General features: G+C 43.3%; 1 protein-coding gene and 1 pseudogene across 2 annotated transcripts in view; both read right to left on the bottom strand.

The window, feature by feature from the left end:
* Positions 1 to 386: 386 nt before the first annotated feature.
* LOC110302724 lies at positions 387 to 1,728 on the bottom strand (annotated as a pseudogene).
* A 957-nt stretch (positions 1,729 to 2,685) lies between these two features.
* Positions 2,686 to 13,787, bottom strand: part of Washc3 (WASH complex subunit 3) — a 48,296-nt gene continuing 37,194 nt past the window's right edge. For both annotated transcript variants that reach the window (XM_021174420.1, XM_021174421.1), the window contains exon 7: positions 2,686 to 2,942. In XM_021174420.1, coding sequence (XP_021030079.1) covers positions 2,858 to 2,942 — 85 coding nt within the window. In that variant the 3' untranslated portion in view covers positions 2,686 to 2,857. The remainder of the gene's footprint in view (positions 2,943 to 13,787) is intronic.

The following is a 13,787-nucleotide window of genomic DNA, read 5'->3' as shown; positions in this document are numbered from 1 at the left end:
TTAACAAATGTATCACTGAAGCAAGATTTTTTTTTTTTATAACGAAACAACATTTATTCCCCTCAGGATAAAACAGTTGACCTGCTTCACAGCAGCCTCCTCAACTGCAGGCCAGGTCACCAATGCTTTTCTACCCTTCTAGGAGTGGAAAGTGCCCTGGCCAGGCAGAACAGTGGCAAGATTACTCTGAATAAACAACACTGGGGTCCCTTTTGTTATAAGAGCAGTATGTGTAATGATGCCAAATGATGATCTATAAGCCATGGAAGAAAACTGGGTCTGTAGCAGGGAATAAACCCAAGTACCAGAGAGACAGGCTGGGCTCCAAGGAAGCAGTAAGCATGGGTCAGGTAGAAGCCAGAGGCAGGCAGGGAAACACCAAGCCTTTACTCCGCCTTCTTGTCTGGGGGACCACGTACTGATGCCTGCAGCTTGGCAGGCTCTTCTAGTAGGCGTCCTATTCTTTGGTAAGGCCCTCAGACTGCTTCTGTGTAGCCAGAGCCTCGTTTTCAGCTTTCTCAAGATTTTTCTGGTGCTGGTCAGCTTATCTTTTAGCTTCTTCAGGTCATTCTTGAGGCTCTTGTTCTCTAACTTCATTTCAGTGCTCCCAACATCCAACCTGCCTCCATCCTCAGCAGCTTCCTTCTTTTTTTTTTTTTTCCCCAAGACAGGGTTTGTCTGTGTAGCCCTGCCTGTCCTGGAACTCACTCTGTAGACCAGGCTGGCCTTGAACTAAGAAATCTGCCTGCCTCTGCCTCCCAAGTGCTGGGAATGAAGGTGTGTGCCCCACTGCCCAGCAGCAGCTTCCTTCTTTAGCTGATCATTCTCCTCCATGTATGTCTAGGCTGCCTCGCCGTCACTTTCTGCCTGCTTTTTTAAAGGCCTCATTGGAGGCCAGCAGTGTGGCCTGCTGGGTGATGAGAGTCATCAGGCGTCTAAGCAGGAAGGCCAGCAGCAAGGAAAAGCCAGCGATATAGAGAATCCTGGATTGTTCTGAAGGTTCACCTTTTCTGTCACATCATCATATTTCCAGATCTCACGTACAGCATCAATGACCAACAGCACAAGGATGACAATGAGAACTGCAAAGAACGTGTTGCCATAGGACACTACTAGCTCGACCAGCCGGGATTTAAAAATCTTCTGCCACCTTTTGGGAGAAATGAAGGGAATGCAGAGAAGCAACACAGCAAAGACCTTTGCATAGAGGAAGGTGAAAACTGCAGCCCACTCATCCTGTGGTTTAAAGGTTTTCAACAGAGGGATTGGAGCTTGTTTCCAAGTTGCAGCCTATGCGCACATCCCACTGCAACTCTCAACAATGCTCAGGGCTGCCCCCTCAAGCAAGATCTTAAAAATAGGGAAAGTGGGGATGTGGGGTGAGGTGAATTTATAGGTCTGTGTATACTACCCACTTAAAATGCTATAAATTAAAAAATGTTTGAAAATAAAATCTATCTAGATAAAAGAAATGAGAGACCGGGAGCTTCGTTCTGTGTCAGCAGGCTTGTCTAGCATCCTAGTACCAAGCCAAACAATGAACGCAGTGTCAAACATTTTTTTTTTCTGTGCTGCATCCTGTATCCCTCATTTCTTCTTCTGGCACCAGCCACACCTATAGGACATAGTTCTGAGCTCATATTCACCCACAGCAACAATTACCCAGGCATTCTGGTCTGGTAACAGTTTCAGGATCATCTTCAGTCCTCGGTAAGCTTGTCTTTCCATGGAAGCACATCTGAGAAGTGTAGGGGCAGCTATGGAAGCTGCCTAACCAAGGCTCTCAGTTCTGTCTGGGGGATGAGGAGGCTCCATCAGCATCCCTGCGGACCTCAGGGCATCCACACCTAAGCTGGCAGCCTGGATGATACTTCTTCACACTCATTTTCTCCCTCTCCTTCTTCCTGTTCTATAGATTATGCTTCCTGGGATAACCTCACAGATGACCCACACAGACCCAGGAGACCTTTGTTCACACTCCACTTTCAGTGGGCCTAAACTAAGAACACTATTAATCAAGTGCTTGTATATATCTTCCCACCTAGGCATTGTAGACATTTCTCTAGGCTGTGTTTAAGTAATTTGCTATGAAGATTTACTTGCAAGGTAACGAGAGAACTTTTTAACTTTAGAAATTAATGTTCTGTCAAGGAGACCAAGGAGTTGATGACGGCGATGACTCCGTACTGTAATCAACCACCCCACTATTTCTATTTAGTAATAGATACAATAAGATAGCTGACTTTGGTAATATATAAGCTATTGGCTAAGGTGTATGTGTGTGTGTGTGTATACATATATATATGTGTGTGTGTATATGTGTGTATACATATATATATATATACACACATATACACACACAAATACTGTCAATGAACTGCTTAATAGCTGTGTATAAGTGGCCAACACTGACTGGACGTCTCACCACAGTACTAATTTCCATCAGAGCTTTCTTCAATAAGCTTACAAAATAAAAATATATACAATAATTTTCAAACTAACGTTCACTAAATTGAAAACCTAGTCACATTCTCTTATTTTTACATGAAGTCTATGTTTGATCGGTAAACCCAAACTAACTCCCGTTTAGAATGTTCATTGAACCCATCTTACTATTTACAGAGCTTGTAGCAATTTATGTTGTTCTGTTAACTTCAGAGCATTTTATTTGGTCAACAAACCATATTGAAAGATTATAAATGCTTTATTATTATAATTANTTTTAAACAGAGAAAGGTTGGGGTAGGTATGCAGTAGCATTTGGTGATTTTTATCACGGAGAGCTAGATGGAGCGTAGGCTCTCTTCTAGAACGTAAATACATTCTTCCACATTCTGTGTGATTCCCCCAGTCCACCTTAGTCACTGAAGGAAGAGTCACTATCTGAACTTTCTTCTACGGCTCTTGCGCTTTCGCCATTCGGCACCGGAGCATCTGGCTTCCTGAAAAGGAAGGGAAAAATTGAAAGTTTTTTCCCCAGCGAAAGGCAGCACTTACAGACTGTAAATTAGCTTCATCTTGGATTGCTGTTGCTGATATACCTGCCACGTCCGTGTCCTTTACCAGGAGCCTCCAGACAGCCCAGCGGGCTGCTGTCTGGCTTCGCACTCTGCTTGGGGATTAAGTGCTATTCCTGCAGAGGTCACAGCACTCTTGCCAGCCCTGACACAGGGTGTGCCTCCTCAGCACTTTCTGCATCTCATTACCATGGAGACACAAGGATAGACAGAGAAGTGATCCCTTATAGGCTAGCATGCCCAGGGCGAAGTTCCTGCAGCCTAGAGAGCACACAGGGGTACAGAGGAAAGTCAGGAGTCGACAGGGACTGAAAGCTGTGGAGACTCAGGAGCAGAAAGGAGTTCAAGAATGGCCTACAAGTGCCGGCAATATGGAAGTTCTGAGGGGGGAGGAACGCACAGCCAAAGAAGGTTCTTAATGTCTACGGGATGTTTTCATTTACAGTCTTTTTGTTTTTGTGTTTTTATTCTAGAGAATGAATATAAAAAGTATGAATTGGTTAAAAAAAATTACTGTCTCAAAGACAGCACAACAGGAAACACAGATCGCTTACACCCAAACTTTGTAAGAGTGTGCTATACTAAGCAAAATACAAACTTAATAGGGCTTTTAAAAGTCATTTTGAGAGGCTCCAGCATTAAAGCATGTGCCTTGGAAGTGTGAGGACCCGAATTTGCATTCCCTCAAAGCACACACAGGGCCAGAGCTACCAACACACACCTGTAAGCTGGAGACAGTGAAGTGGGAAGTGGAGACAGGTAGACTCTGGCAGCCTTCTGGTCAGTCAGTCTATCTTACCTGGTGACATTTCAGGACACTGAGAAACCTTGTCTCAAGCAACAGGTGGAAGGCACCCAAGGAATGACACTCAAGGTTGTCCTCTGACCTCCACTGGACAAGCACACATGAGCATGTGCACACCCCCACACATAGGTATACCACGCCCAGAAGTGTGTACCTCACCCCTCCCCTGACTCCTCACACACAGATGTTTTCAGTGGGCCCAGGTAATGTGAGTGCCTGGAACTCATCTACACTGCCGGGCTCTAACTCAGCTTCGAGTCACACTTACCGGAAAGCAAGGTACACAAGGAAAGCACACAGCTGGGGAAAGCAAGAGAGAAAGCTCTGTGCTTCTAATTAAAGCGACCAGGGTTAGTTCTGCACCAGGTCCCTTGGTTCTTATTAAAGATTTAGAAGACTCATTGAGTAGAAATTATCACTAGCATGAGGCAATATATAGTCTTACTTGTTACTTTTAGCTACTCATAATTATGGCTAAAATATGATTTTAATATGTCTGGCTTGTCACTAAAACAACAACAACATGGTAGCACTGCTCCTACCTGTCAAATATAAAGTAATTGACTATGCTGAGCAGTTTTAGATTATGCCTTTAAGGCAGTTACATGTATCCTTCGAAGAAGAGTTTTGAAGGTTTGAAGCAGCGTTTCCAGGTTTGATTGACACTCTGTAACCCTAAAATACTAATTGTCCCCCTTCCCTGAGACAACAGCTCTAGCAGCAGTGAGGACAGCACAGGGTACATTCTCCTTATGTCTCTCCCTGCTCTGTGGCTCATGTCTACATCTCCCCGACTCCACTGAGGAGCACCATGTAGCTCTGGAACTCCCTATGCAGACCCTGGCCTTGAACTCAGAGATCCTCCTGTGTGTCTCCTAAGTGCTGGGATTAGAGGATGTACCACCATATCCATCTTCCATTTTTGTTAATTTTAAAGGAAAAAAGTTACTTTGGGGAATTATTTCAATACTACACCAAAAATTATATTAGTATCTATGTCATTTCAAGCAGATAAAGCAATAGACACATTTACCTAAAATAAGTGCTATTTAAGAAAAGGGTTGGCTGGGTAGAGTGATGCATGCCTATAATCTCAGTGTTTGGGAGGCTGAGACAGGAAGATTGCTGTGAGTTTATGGTCATACTGGCCTGTACAGTAAGATATCCTGTGTTAAGAACAAAATAACAAATTTGTTTAAATCAAAAGGGTAAATATAGTTAGGTTTAGAAAGGAACACAACTTAAAATCTTATGTGCAATGTGACCACTTAATATTAATTCTGCTGCGCCACAAACGTAAGAGTTCGTTCCATTATCTTCTACAATTTTCATTTCTGGTGATTTATGTGATTTATAGCTTGCATTGTTATCAACATCTTTGGGAAGTTTATGCCTAGGTTTAATCTTTCTTTGTTTTGAGGCTATTATAAATGGGACTAACTAATGTCTTAGCTATTTCTTCTCAGTGAGCATAGTGACTGGAAAAGAAAACCCTCTATCCACCAGCAGGTACTTGACATTCCTTTCCCCCGGGCTCCTGTCTACTAATATGGCATTCTGTAACCGGCTACTTTGCTCAAAGTGCAAAAGGCTTGCAGTGGGGGCCTTTGGGGTCTGTAAACCACAAGATCATCTGCATATCATGTGGAAACTGATGGTAATTTGACTTCTTCCTTTCCTATTTGTATCTGTTCATTTTCCTTGTGTGGGGCGGGGGCTGGGGACTGGTTGAGCTTATTTATTGCTGGTAGGAGTGTCCAGTTATGAGGAAAATCAATATGGAAGTCCCTCAAACACTGAAAAACAGAATTTCCATCTGATTCATATATATTGCTTTTGAGAATATACATTTCCAAAAGAACCAGAATCAGCTATCTATAGCAATAGCTGCATGCCCATGTCCAGTACTACACTACTAACAATAACCAAGTTATAGAATAATCAGGCTAGGTGTTCATCAGTAGACTGATGAATAAATAAAACGTGGTATATACACACACAATAGGAGCTTAGCCACAATGAAGAAGGAGATTATGCCGTCTGCAGGGAACTAGAGGCCATCGAGTTAAATGAGAGAAGTTAGTCCCTCAAAGATGAGCATCATATTTTCTCATATGTAAGACCTGATGGAGGGGAATATATGGAAATGCGCCAGGGGCTACTAGCAAAAAAAGGAAAAGGAAAGCAGAGTAAGTAACAGGGTGTCCGTGGTTGATTACATTACTAGTATATGCTAATAAGAAGAAACAGTGTGAGTGCAATGATCCCAGAGCCACACGATGCCTGTCCCCTGGGCCTGCTTATTTCAACTGAAAGCTTCCTGCAGGTTCCACTGGTAGGATTCAGAGAGGAGAGTCCTCAGGGGCAGGAGACACGTGGTGTGATGAGGTAGGCAGAGAGGAGGATGTTAGTTGTCAGCCAGCCTGGTTAGTTCATCCGTGTAAAGCATTACTGTATGCTACTGTTTCTCTGGGGGCTATTATTCTGTATATTGTATACGACACCAGTATCCACCACCAAATGAAGGATATCAAGGCTGTGTTACTACTTTGTTATTACAAACAATGCCACTCTTAATATTTGTGTACAAGTTTTTCTATGAACACACATGTCTGGTGCATATGATAACTGAGAGAGAGAGAGAGAGAGAGAGAGAGAGAGAGAGAGAGAGAGAGAGAGAGAGATCTCCATACCTGGATATTTCCCATCACGATATATTTAAGAGACTGCCTTTTCTCTAATTTTTGTCATCTTTGTTAAAATGGCTGTTGCTAGGTAGCCTTACATCTGAGTCCTCTAGTCTGTTCCCCTGGTCTCTGAGCCATTATTAAGGCTCTGTAGTGTAAACTGAAACTCGGCCTTACTGCCTTTACTATGGGTGTTTTTCCTACATAGGACCTTTTGTACTTCCAAGTGAGTTTTCCGGCTGGTCTTCCACATCTCTGCAGAAGGACACTGGGACTTAGATTGGGGAATTGCACTGAGTGTGCAGACTTCTGTGGCAGGAAAACCATTGTCGCAGGAGTACTTTTTCTAACTCTACCCACAGCTCATCTCAGTCACGTGATACTAGCCTGGCCAACTATAGCAAGACGTTTGTTAAGCACAGACAATCAGAATGTGTCCTTAGAGCCCAGCTGTGGATTATGAAGCAGAAGAGGCTTTCCTCTTATTCAGCTGGCAAAACAGAAGACTTCCTGCTGGACTCGTCCATTGCTAGATTACCTGCTGGACTCGCCCATTGCTAGATTACCTGCCGGGCTCACCCATTGCTAGGATTCAAAGATGAGAATCCTCAGTAGCCAGAGACACATGGTGTGATGAAGCAGGAGGACAGAAGGATGTCAGCCTTCAGCTCTCCTGAGAATCTGGGTCTCCAATGCCTGCACTTCCCACCAGGAGCCAGTGACTTCCCCTAAGGCTCAAGCTAATCTACATGGGCTTTGTAACTCTGAACATGGGGTGTTTAAAACACATAGATTGTTGATTTAATATTTTTTTCATTAAATAAATATTTAATTTTGTGCTTAAAACCATAGCCACTTGAAGGATATACAAATCAAATAAACATTCTTTGGAAAAATATTTATATAGATACTTTGAAATCACTTTTATTTTCTTTACATCTAAAGCAGTTGAATTTAGTGAAAACTATATAACAAAATATTGTTAGAATAACTATGGCTGAGTAGAAGGTCGCAGAAAGAAATCGCAGTATTTACTCAAATGATTTTCCTATGGATTTTCAATGTAATACTAAAGTTTTACTGTCAATCAGTGGTCTTTGAGAGCTCTGTGGTATAGCAACAGGTGCTCAAGGGAAGAGTGGACACTGAGGTTCTGAACAGACACAGCACCGACTAAATACAAACCTTAAGGCTCCACCCCTAGATAAACAGCTATTGAAATCAACGGCAGCTGGGAGAGGCAAAATTGGGTTATCCAGTCCCAAGTGGTCACCATAGAAACATACAGATGAGCAAGTTCTACAATGTGGACTAAGCAGGATGAATATAAGTGTGTGTGTGTGTGTACATGCATATAAATACTCATTGTATGTGTGTATATATATGTACATTTACATCACTTATAGAAGAGGTCATACATTTGAGAGGGAATTGGTGGGTACAGAAGGAGCTGAAGGGCAAAGGGGCTTGGAAATGGTGAAAAACAGCATTTGTGTATTTAACTCTCAAAATAACAAAAGCTACAAATCAGACAAAGTTGCAATGACAGTGGAGCCCAGTGGTGGAAAGTGTACTTATTATTTGAGTACCTGGGCACAGTTCCCAGCACAAATGTTTGATATATTCTTACCAGTACTGCTAGTCAGTAGTTGAGAGCTGGCAACTAAAAAATACTGAATGAGTGAAAATTCAGACCAAATAAAATTCACCTATTTTTTTTTTTTTGGAATTGTGCAGTTGTGGAATTGAGATCTATTTTTAATCAGTTTAACCCTAATGTTTGTTCTATCACATGGTTAGATAGTGTGATGGCTTGTTTATATTTGGCCCAGAAAGTGGCACTATTAGAAGGTGTGACCCTGTTGGAGTAGCTGTGTCACTGTGGGTGTGGGCTATAAGATCTTCATCCTAGCTGCCTGGAAGTCAATATTCTGCTAGCAGCCTTCAGATGAAGATGTAGAATTCTCAGCTCCTCCTGTACCATGCCTGCCTAGCAGCCTTCAGATGAAGATGTAGAATTCTCAGCTCCTCCTGTACCATGCCTGCCTCGATGCTGCCATGCTCCTGCCTTAAGATAATGGACTGAACCTCTGAACCTGTAAGCTAGCCCCAATTAAATGTTGTCTTTATAGGAGTTGCTTTGGTCGTGGTGTCTGTTCACAGCAGCAAAACCCTAACTAAAACAGAAGTTGGTAACAGGGACTGGGGTATTGCTGTGGTAGGCCTGACCATGTGTTTGATTGGAAGAACATGGATTTGGGAAGCAGTGGAATGCTTTAAAAGGGACTCAATGGGAGATCCTAGTAGGATCATGAAAGACATTGTTACTGAGAATGATTTGAATTGTGTGGACCTGGCCAAAGAGGTTTCGATGGAGAATTTCAGTGTGTGGGCTAGAGAGGGTTTTGTGGTATTTTGGTGAAGAATGTGGCTACTTTTGCCATTGTTTGAAGAGTCTGCCTGAGGCTAAGGTGAAGAGACTCAGATTAATTGCATTGACAAAGGAAGTCTCAGAAACGCCCATCATAGCCTTTGTTCTCTGGTTAAGTCTCATGAAGAGCATTTTAAACGAGCATAGAAAGATGAGAAAGGAAAACTATAAAATATATGGTTCAACTATTAAAGGAGAACCAGGAAGTGAAATGGAGCTGAATCCTGTGTTCAAGGATATTACACTGAATTAAGGGAGAAGTAACCTTGAGATAAGATCCCTCCAGCTAAATTTAGGTCCAAGGATAGTAGTATAAACCTTTAATCCCAGGAGGCAGTGACAAGCCAATCTCAGAGTTCAAGACTAGCCTAGAACAGGGCAAGTTCTAGGTGAAGAAAAGCTTAAATCTAGACATGGTGGTACATACCTTTAATCTTAGGAGACAGGCATACAGAACTCTGAGTTCCAAGTCAGTCTATAGAGCAAGTTCCAGGACAGCCAAGCTTAAGCAGCGAAGCAGTTGGGAAACAGAAAGCTGGCGATAATGTAATAGAACAAGGCATTATGTTCCAGTCCCAGCAAGCAGCAGAACTCGGCAGCTTTGGTCATGTGGCTCTGGCTTTCGAGTGAAAAATAGAAGGGACTACTGGGACAATTGATGCTGGATACCTGGAGCTAAGAAATTAGTGGTGATTAAGAAGAGACCAGCATCACTGAGGTGAAATCTGGGAAGTGTTTTCTGACAGCACAAAGAAGCTGTGTTCCAGAGAGAGCCAAGGTTGTACTTGTGCTGCAGCTGGACTTGGCAATGTGTAAGGGTCACCCAGGTGGTACTGGTTTTGAAGGCATGAAGGGGTCATGAAGAACAGATAAGGCTTGGCACTGTGAGCAGCCATGAAAGGTCATTGGTGAAGATACAGCCTCGGCTGCAGTTGATAACCCAGGACTGAAGTAGTCATCCAAAGGATTTGAGGCCTGTCACCATGTAGAGAGCCTTTGAGAGGCTATTGGTGAAGCCTAGTTGGAGCAGGAAGACCCCAGTGTATTGGAGATGCCAGTACCATGGGATGATCACCAAGAGCAGCAGCAGCAGTGGAGTGGATCAACCTGAGCTTAAGAGTGCTACAGAGGGCAGAGCAGGAGAAGTGACGCCAGTCCTTTGGAGGAGCCCAGAAGATCATGTGTAGGTTCAAGACATTGGAACATTAATTAGTAACATTGAAGTTGCCTCGGAGACCCCAAGATATTTAAGATTCCAGAGCCATGGGCTATCTGCTGAGGAAAGCTGCTTAGAGGGAGTAGAACCAGCCCAGGAGAAAGAAGTCTGTTGTAGTCAACAGAGGTAAAAAAAAGGGAGTTGGAGATCTGAAGACCACTTTGACATCAGACGTGGAGATGCAGAGTTTGGAGTTTGCCCAGCTGGTTTCCTGTCTTGCTTTGGGGATTACAGTTAAGCGATTGGATGAATCTCAGAAAATACTTTAAACTTTGGATTTTAACATTTTGAGACTGCTATAGTCTGTGGGGACCTTTGAAGTTGGACTAAATGTATTTTGCATTATGCTATGTTTAGGTATGGCCCCCACAGACTCATGTTTAGACAAGCCTATGGGGGCCAGGGAGTGAAATGTGATGGCTTGTATATGTTTGGCCCAGAAAGTGGCACTATTAGAAGGTGTGACCCTGTTGGAGTAGGTGTGTCACTGTGGATGTGGGCTATAAGACCCTCATGTTAGCTGCCTGGAAGTCAGTATTCTGCTAGAAGCCTTCAGATGAAGATGTACAACTTTCAGCTCTGCCTGCACCATGCCTGTCTGGATGCTGCCATGCTCCTGCCTTAATGACAATGGACTAAACCTCTGAACCTGTAAACCAGCCCCAATTAAATGCTGTCCCTATAGGACTGCTTTGGTCATGGTGTCTGTTCACATCAGTAAAACCCTAACTAACACAGATAGCTAGTGGGGGAGCTGAGAAGAACACTGATGGGCTGGAGAGATGGCTCAGTGATTAAGAGCACTGACTGCTCTTCTGAAGTTCCTGAGTTCAAATCCCAGTAACCACATGGTGGCTCATAACCATCTGTAATGAGATTTGACACCCTCTTCTGGTGTGTCTGAAGACAGCTACAGTATATTTACATATAATAAATAAATAAATCTTCAAAAAAAAAGTTCCATTCAGTATTAAAAAAAAAAAAAGAACATCAATAAACATGGAAATTTTTCTTGGAAATTCTGCCATGTTTATCAGTTTCCCATTTTCTTGTATACCCGCTGTGGCTTTGTGATGAATTGGATAAAGTGGCCACTCACATTTACTCTGTTTACTGAGTAGAGCATGAATGTTTGTAGACCTAGCTCCATCCCATCCATACTAGCTAGTTTTATGTCAGTTGCACGCAGGTAGAGTCATCTTAGACGACGGAGCCTCAATTGAGAAAATACCTCCATAAGATCTGGTTGTAGGCAAGCCTGTAGAGCACTGTCGTAATTAGTGAGCAGCGGGGTTGTAGGCACAGCCCATGGTGGGTAGTGCCATGCCTGGGTTCTATAAGAAAGCAAGCTGAGCAAGCCAGGGGAAGCAAAACACTGAATAGCACTGCTCCATGGTCTCTGCATCAGCTCCTGCCTCCAGGTTCCAGCCTGCTTGAGTTCCTGTCCTGACTTCCTCCAGTGATGAACTATGATCTGGAAGTGTGAGCCAAATAAACCTGTTTCGTCCCTACTTGCTTGTTGGTCTGTGTTTCATCATAGCAATAGATGCCAAACTAAGACACCATCCCGAGTACCTTTCTCAGCTCCAGATCTGATCCCCCCAGCATAGGGCCAAAAATAAAAAGGTCTGCTCTTTGCTGCATAACTGGAAGTAGAGGTTTTCAGTTTGAGAAACTAGAGTATAATTTTAAAAGATGATATGCTGTGTATGAAACGCACCTGTTGAAAATATGAGGCTATACACGCAACTCGGGATCATAAACACGTTCTGACCTCAAGGCTTGGTAAATCCATTGTTTAGAATTTGCCACATATTCCTCATTAAAACATTCACAAACCACAGCTAACATTCACTAGACACTCACTGCCGGTCAGAACTCTGCTAAGCACCTACGTAATCACAGAGGAGCTGACCCTTTCCATTTCCCATGTCACTGAGGTCTCCCTGGCTACAGAGATGAGAGTGGCAGGGCAGACTCTAATCCTGACTGCCTTATGCTGACTGTCTCTTGTCTAACTGAGCCTGCGCCTCCCTTAATCACAAGAACTTGTTCCTAAGATGCACACGGGCAAAGGCCAATCTGTCACCCTAGAGGCACAGACCTTTTTATTTTTGACCCTATGTTGGGGATCAGATCGGTTATAGGAGTCTGTCTCATTACCTGAAGCTAATAAAAACACAGAGTGTATAAAAAGTTATACTTTTAAAGGAAAGAGAATCAGGACACTTTTTACTGCAAGTTCTTGGAAGAGGCTTATTTTATACCTAAGATTCTAAATAAAGCTGTGCTTTCCTTGGATGGCACATCCCCTCTTGTACTTGACGTCAGACTTCTCTGCCCAGGTGACGGTTCCTAACCTGTGTAAACCAGATTCCGCAGCACTAGAAGGCCTCCGAACAAGGTGGCCGTTCCACAGATACTAAGCTAAAAGGAGAAGGGAATGGTAGTAGTGGTGACTGTTAGTGAGTCAGTCCACTCTGAGCAGTGCCCCTGGTGGCCACTGCATGTGCCCATGAGGTAATGGGTCAGAAGTCTGCCTCTAGGCTGTGGTTATGGACGCTTTCTGTAAAGCCATGCTGTTACTGGAATCTACCCTCCAACTTGGCACCCATTTCCTCCCAGCTGAATGTTCCTAACATTTGTAGACAATGACATGCACTCACACTTGCTAACAGTAATAGAAGAGCTTGCTGCACCCCTGGACCTCTTAAGTGATGATACCTAATCCTCTTGAAGCACAAGGAGTTACCTAGGCCAACAGGATAAGGGAGAGAAAGGAGTTCTGAGGAGAGTGAAGACAACATATAAAAATGCCAAAAGGGAATAGGAAGATGTTAGGTTCAGATAAATACAGGCCATTTGCAATGGCTGCACAAAAGAAATGTATAGAAGTAGCAAGAGCTGAAGAAGTAATCCAGGACATGGTGGAAAAGCATTTACATGCGACAGTTAGACGCTAGACGCAGGCAAGAATGAAGTGATGAGCGAATCCACGTGGAGTGACAGGGATGCCTTGAGAGAGAACACAGAAGCACAGCAGGTGCTCCTGCCATAATTCAGGGGAGATGATGAGAGGCAGAACGAGCAGCAGTGGGCTGTAGGCATGTGAGTGAGCACGCATATGTGGTACTGAAGATAAGACGAGTCCTGGTGACTAACACGGTAGGGAAGAGGAAAGGAGCAAAGGTCACTTCAGCTCTTAGTGTCAACAGCTGCTGAACCAAAGGACTACGTGTAGAGACTTCGTTTAGAAAGGAGGGGAAAAGAAACAAGTGGACCACAGACCGGGCATGTAGACTATGCAGATGCTGTGCAGATGTACAGGACAGTGGCTTTCCTGTCATCCAGAGTGAAATGTCATCATTTTAAAGGTCATTTTTGATCTTCGTTATTATTTATGGTCTATTGTGTATTTCCAGAAGCGAAGAGTCTCAATCCATGGTAAATGTACTTATAATTATGCAAAGAGAGTACCAAAATAGATTAAACCCAAATGTCCAATTCTTATTAAACTACATGCCACAATTCAACTCCTTTTAAAATGTCAGAAACAATTTCCAGAACACATTTTAAACAACGCAGATACCTTTTGTTCTAGTCACCAAGCCACATTTTGCAGACGATCCTT

The sequence above is a fragment of the Mus caroli genome, chromosome 10, assembly GCF_900094665.2.
Source record: "Mus caroli chromosome 10, CAROLI_EIJ_v1.1, whole genome shotgun sequence".
NCBI classification, from domain to species: Eukaryota; Metazoa; Chordata; class Mammalia; order Rodentia; family Muridae; genus Mus; species Mus caroli.
This window is presented reverse-complemented; position numbering and strand designations above follow the sequence as displayed.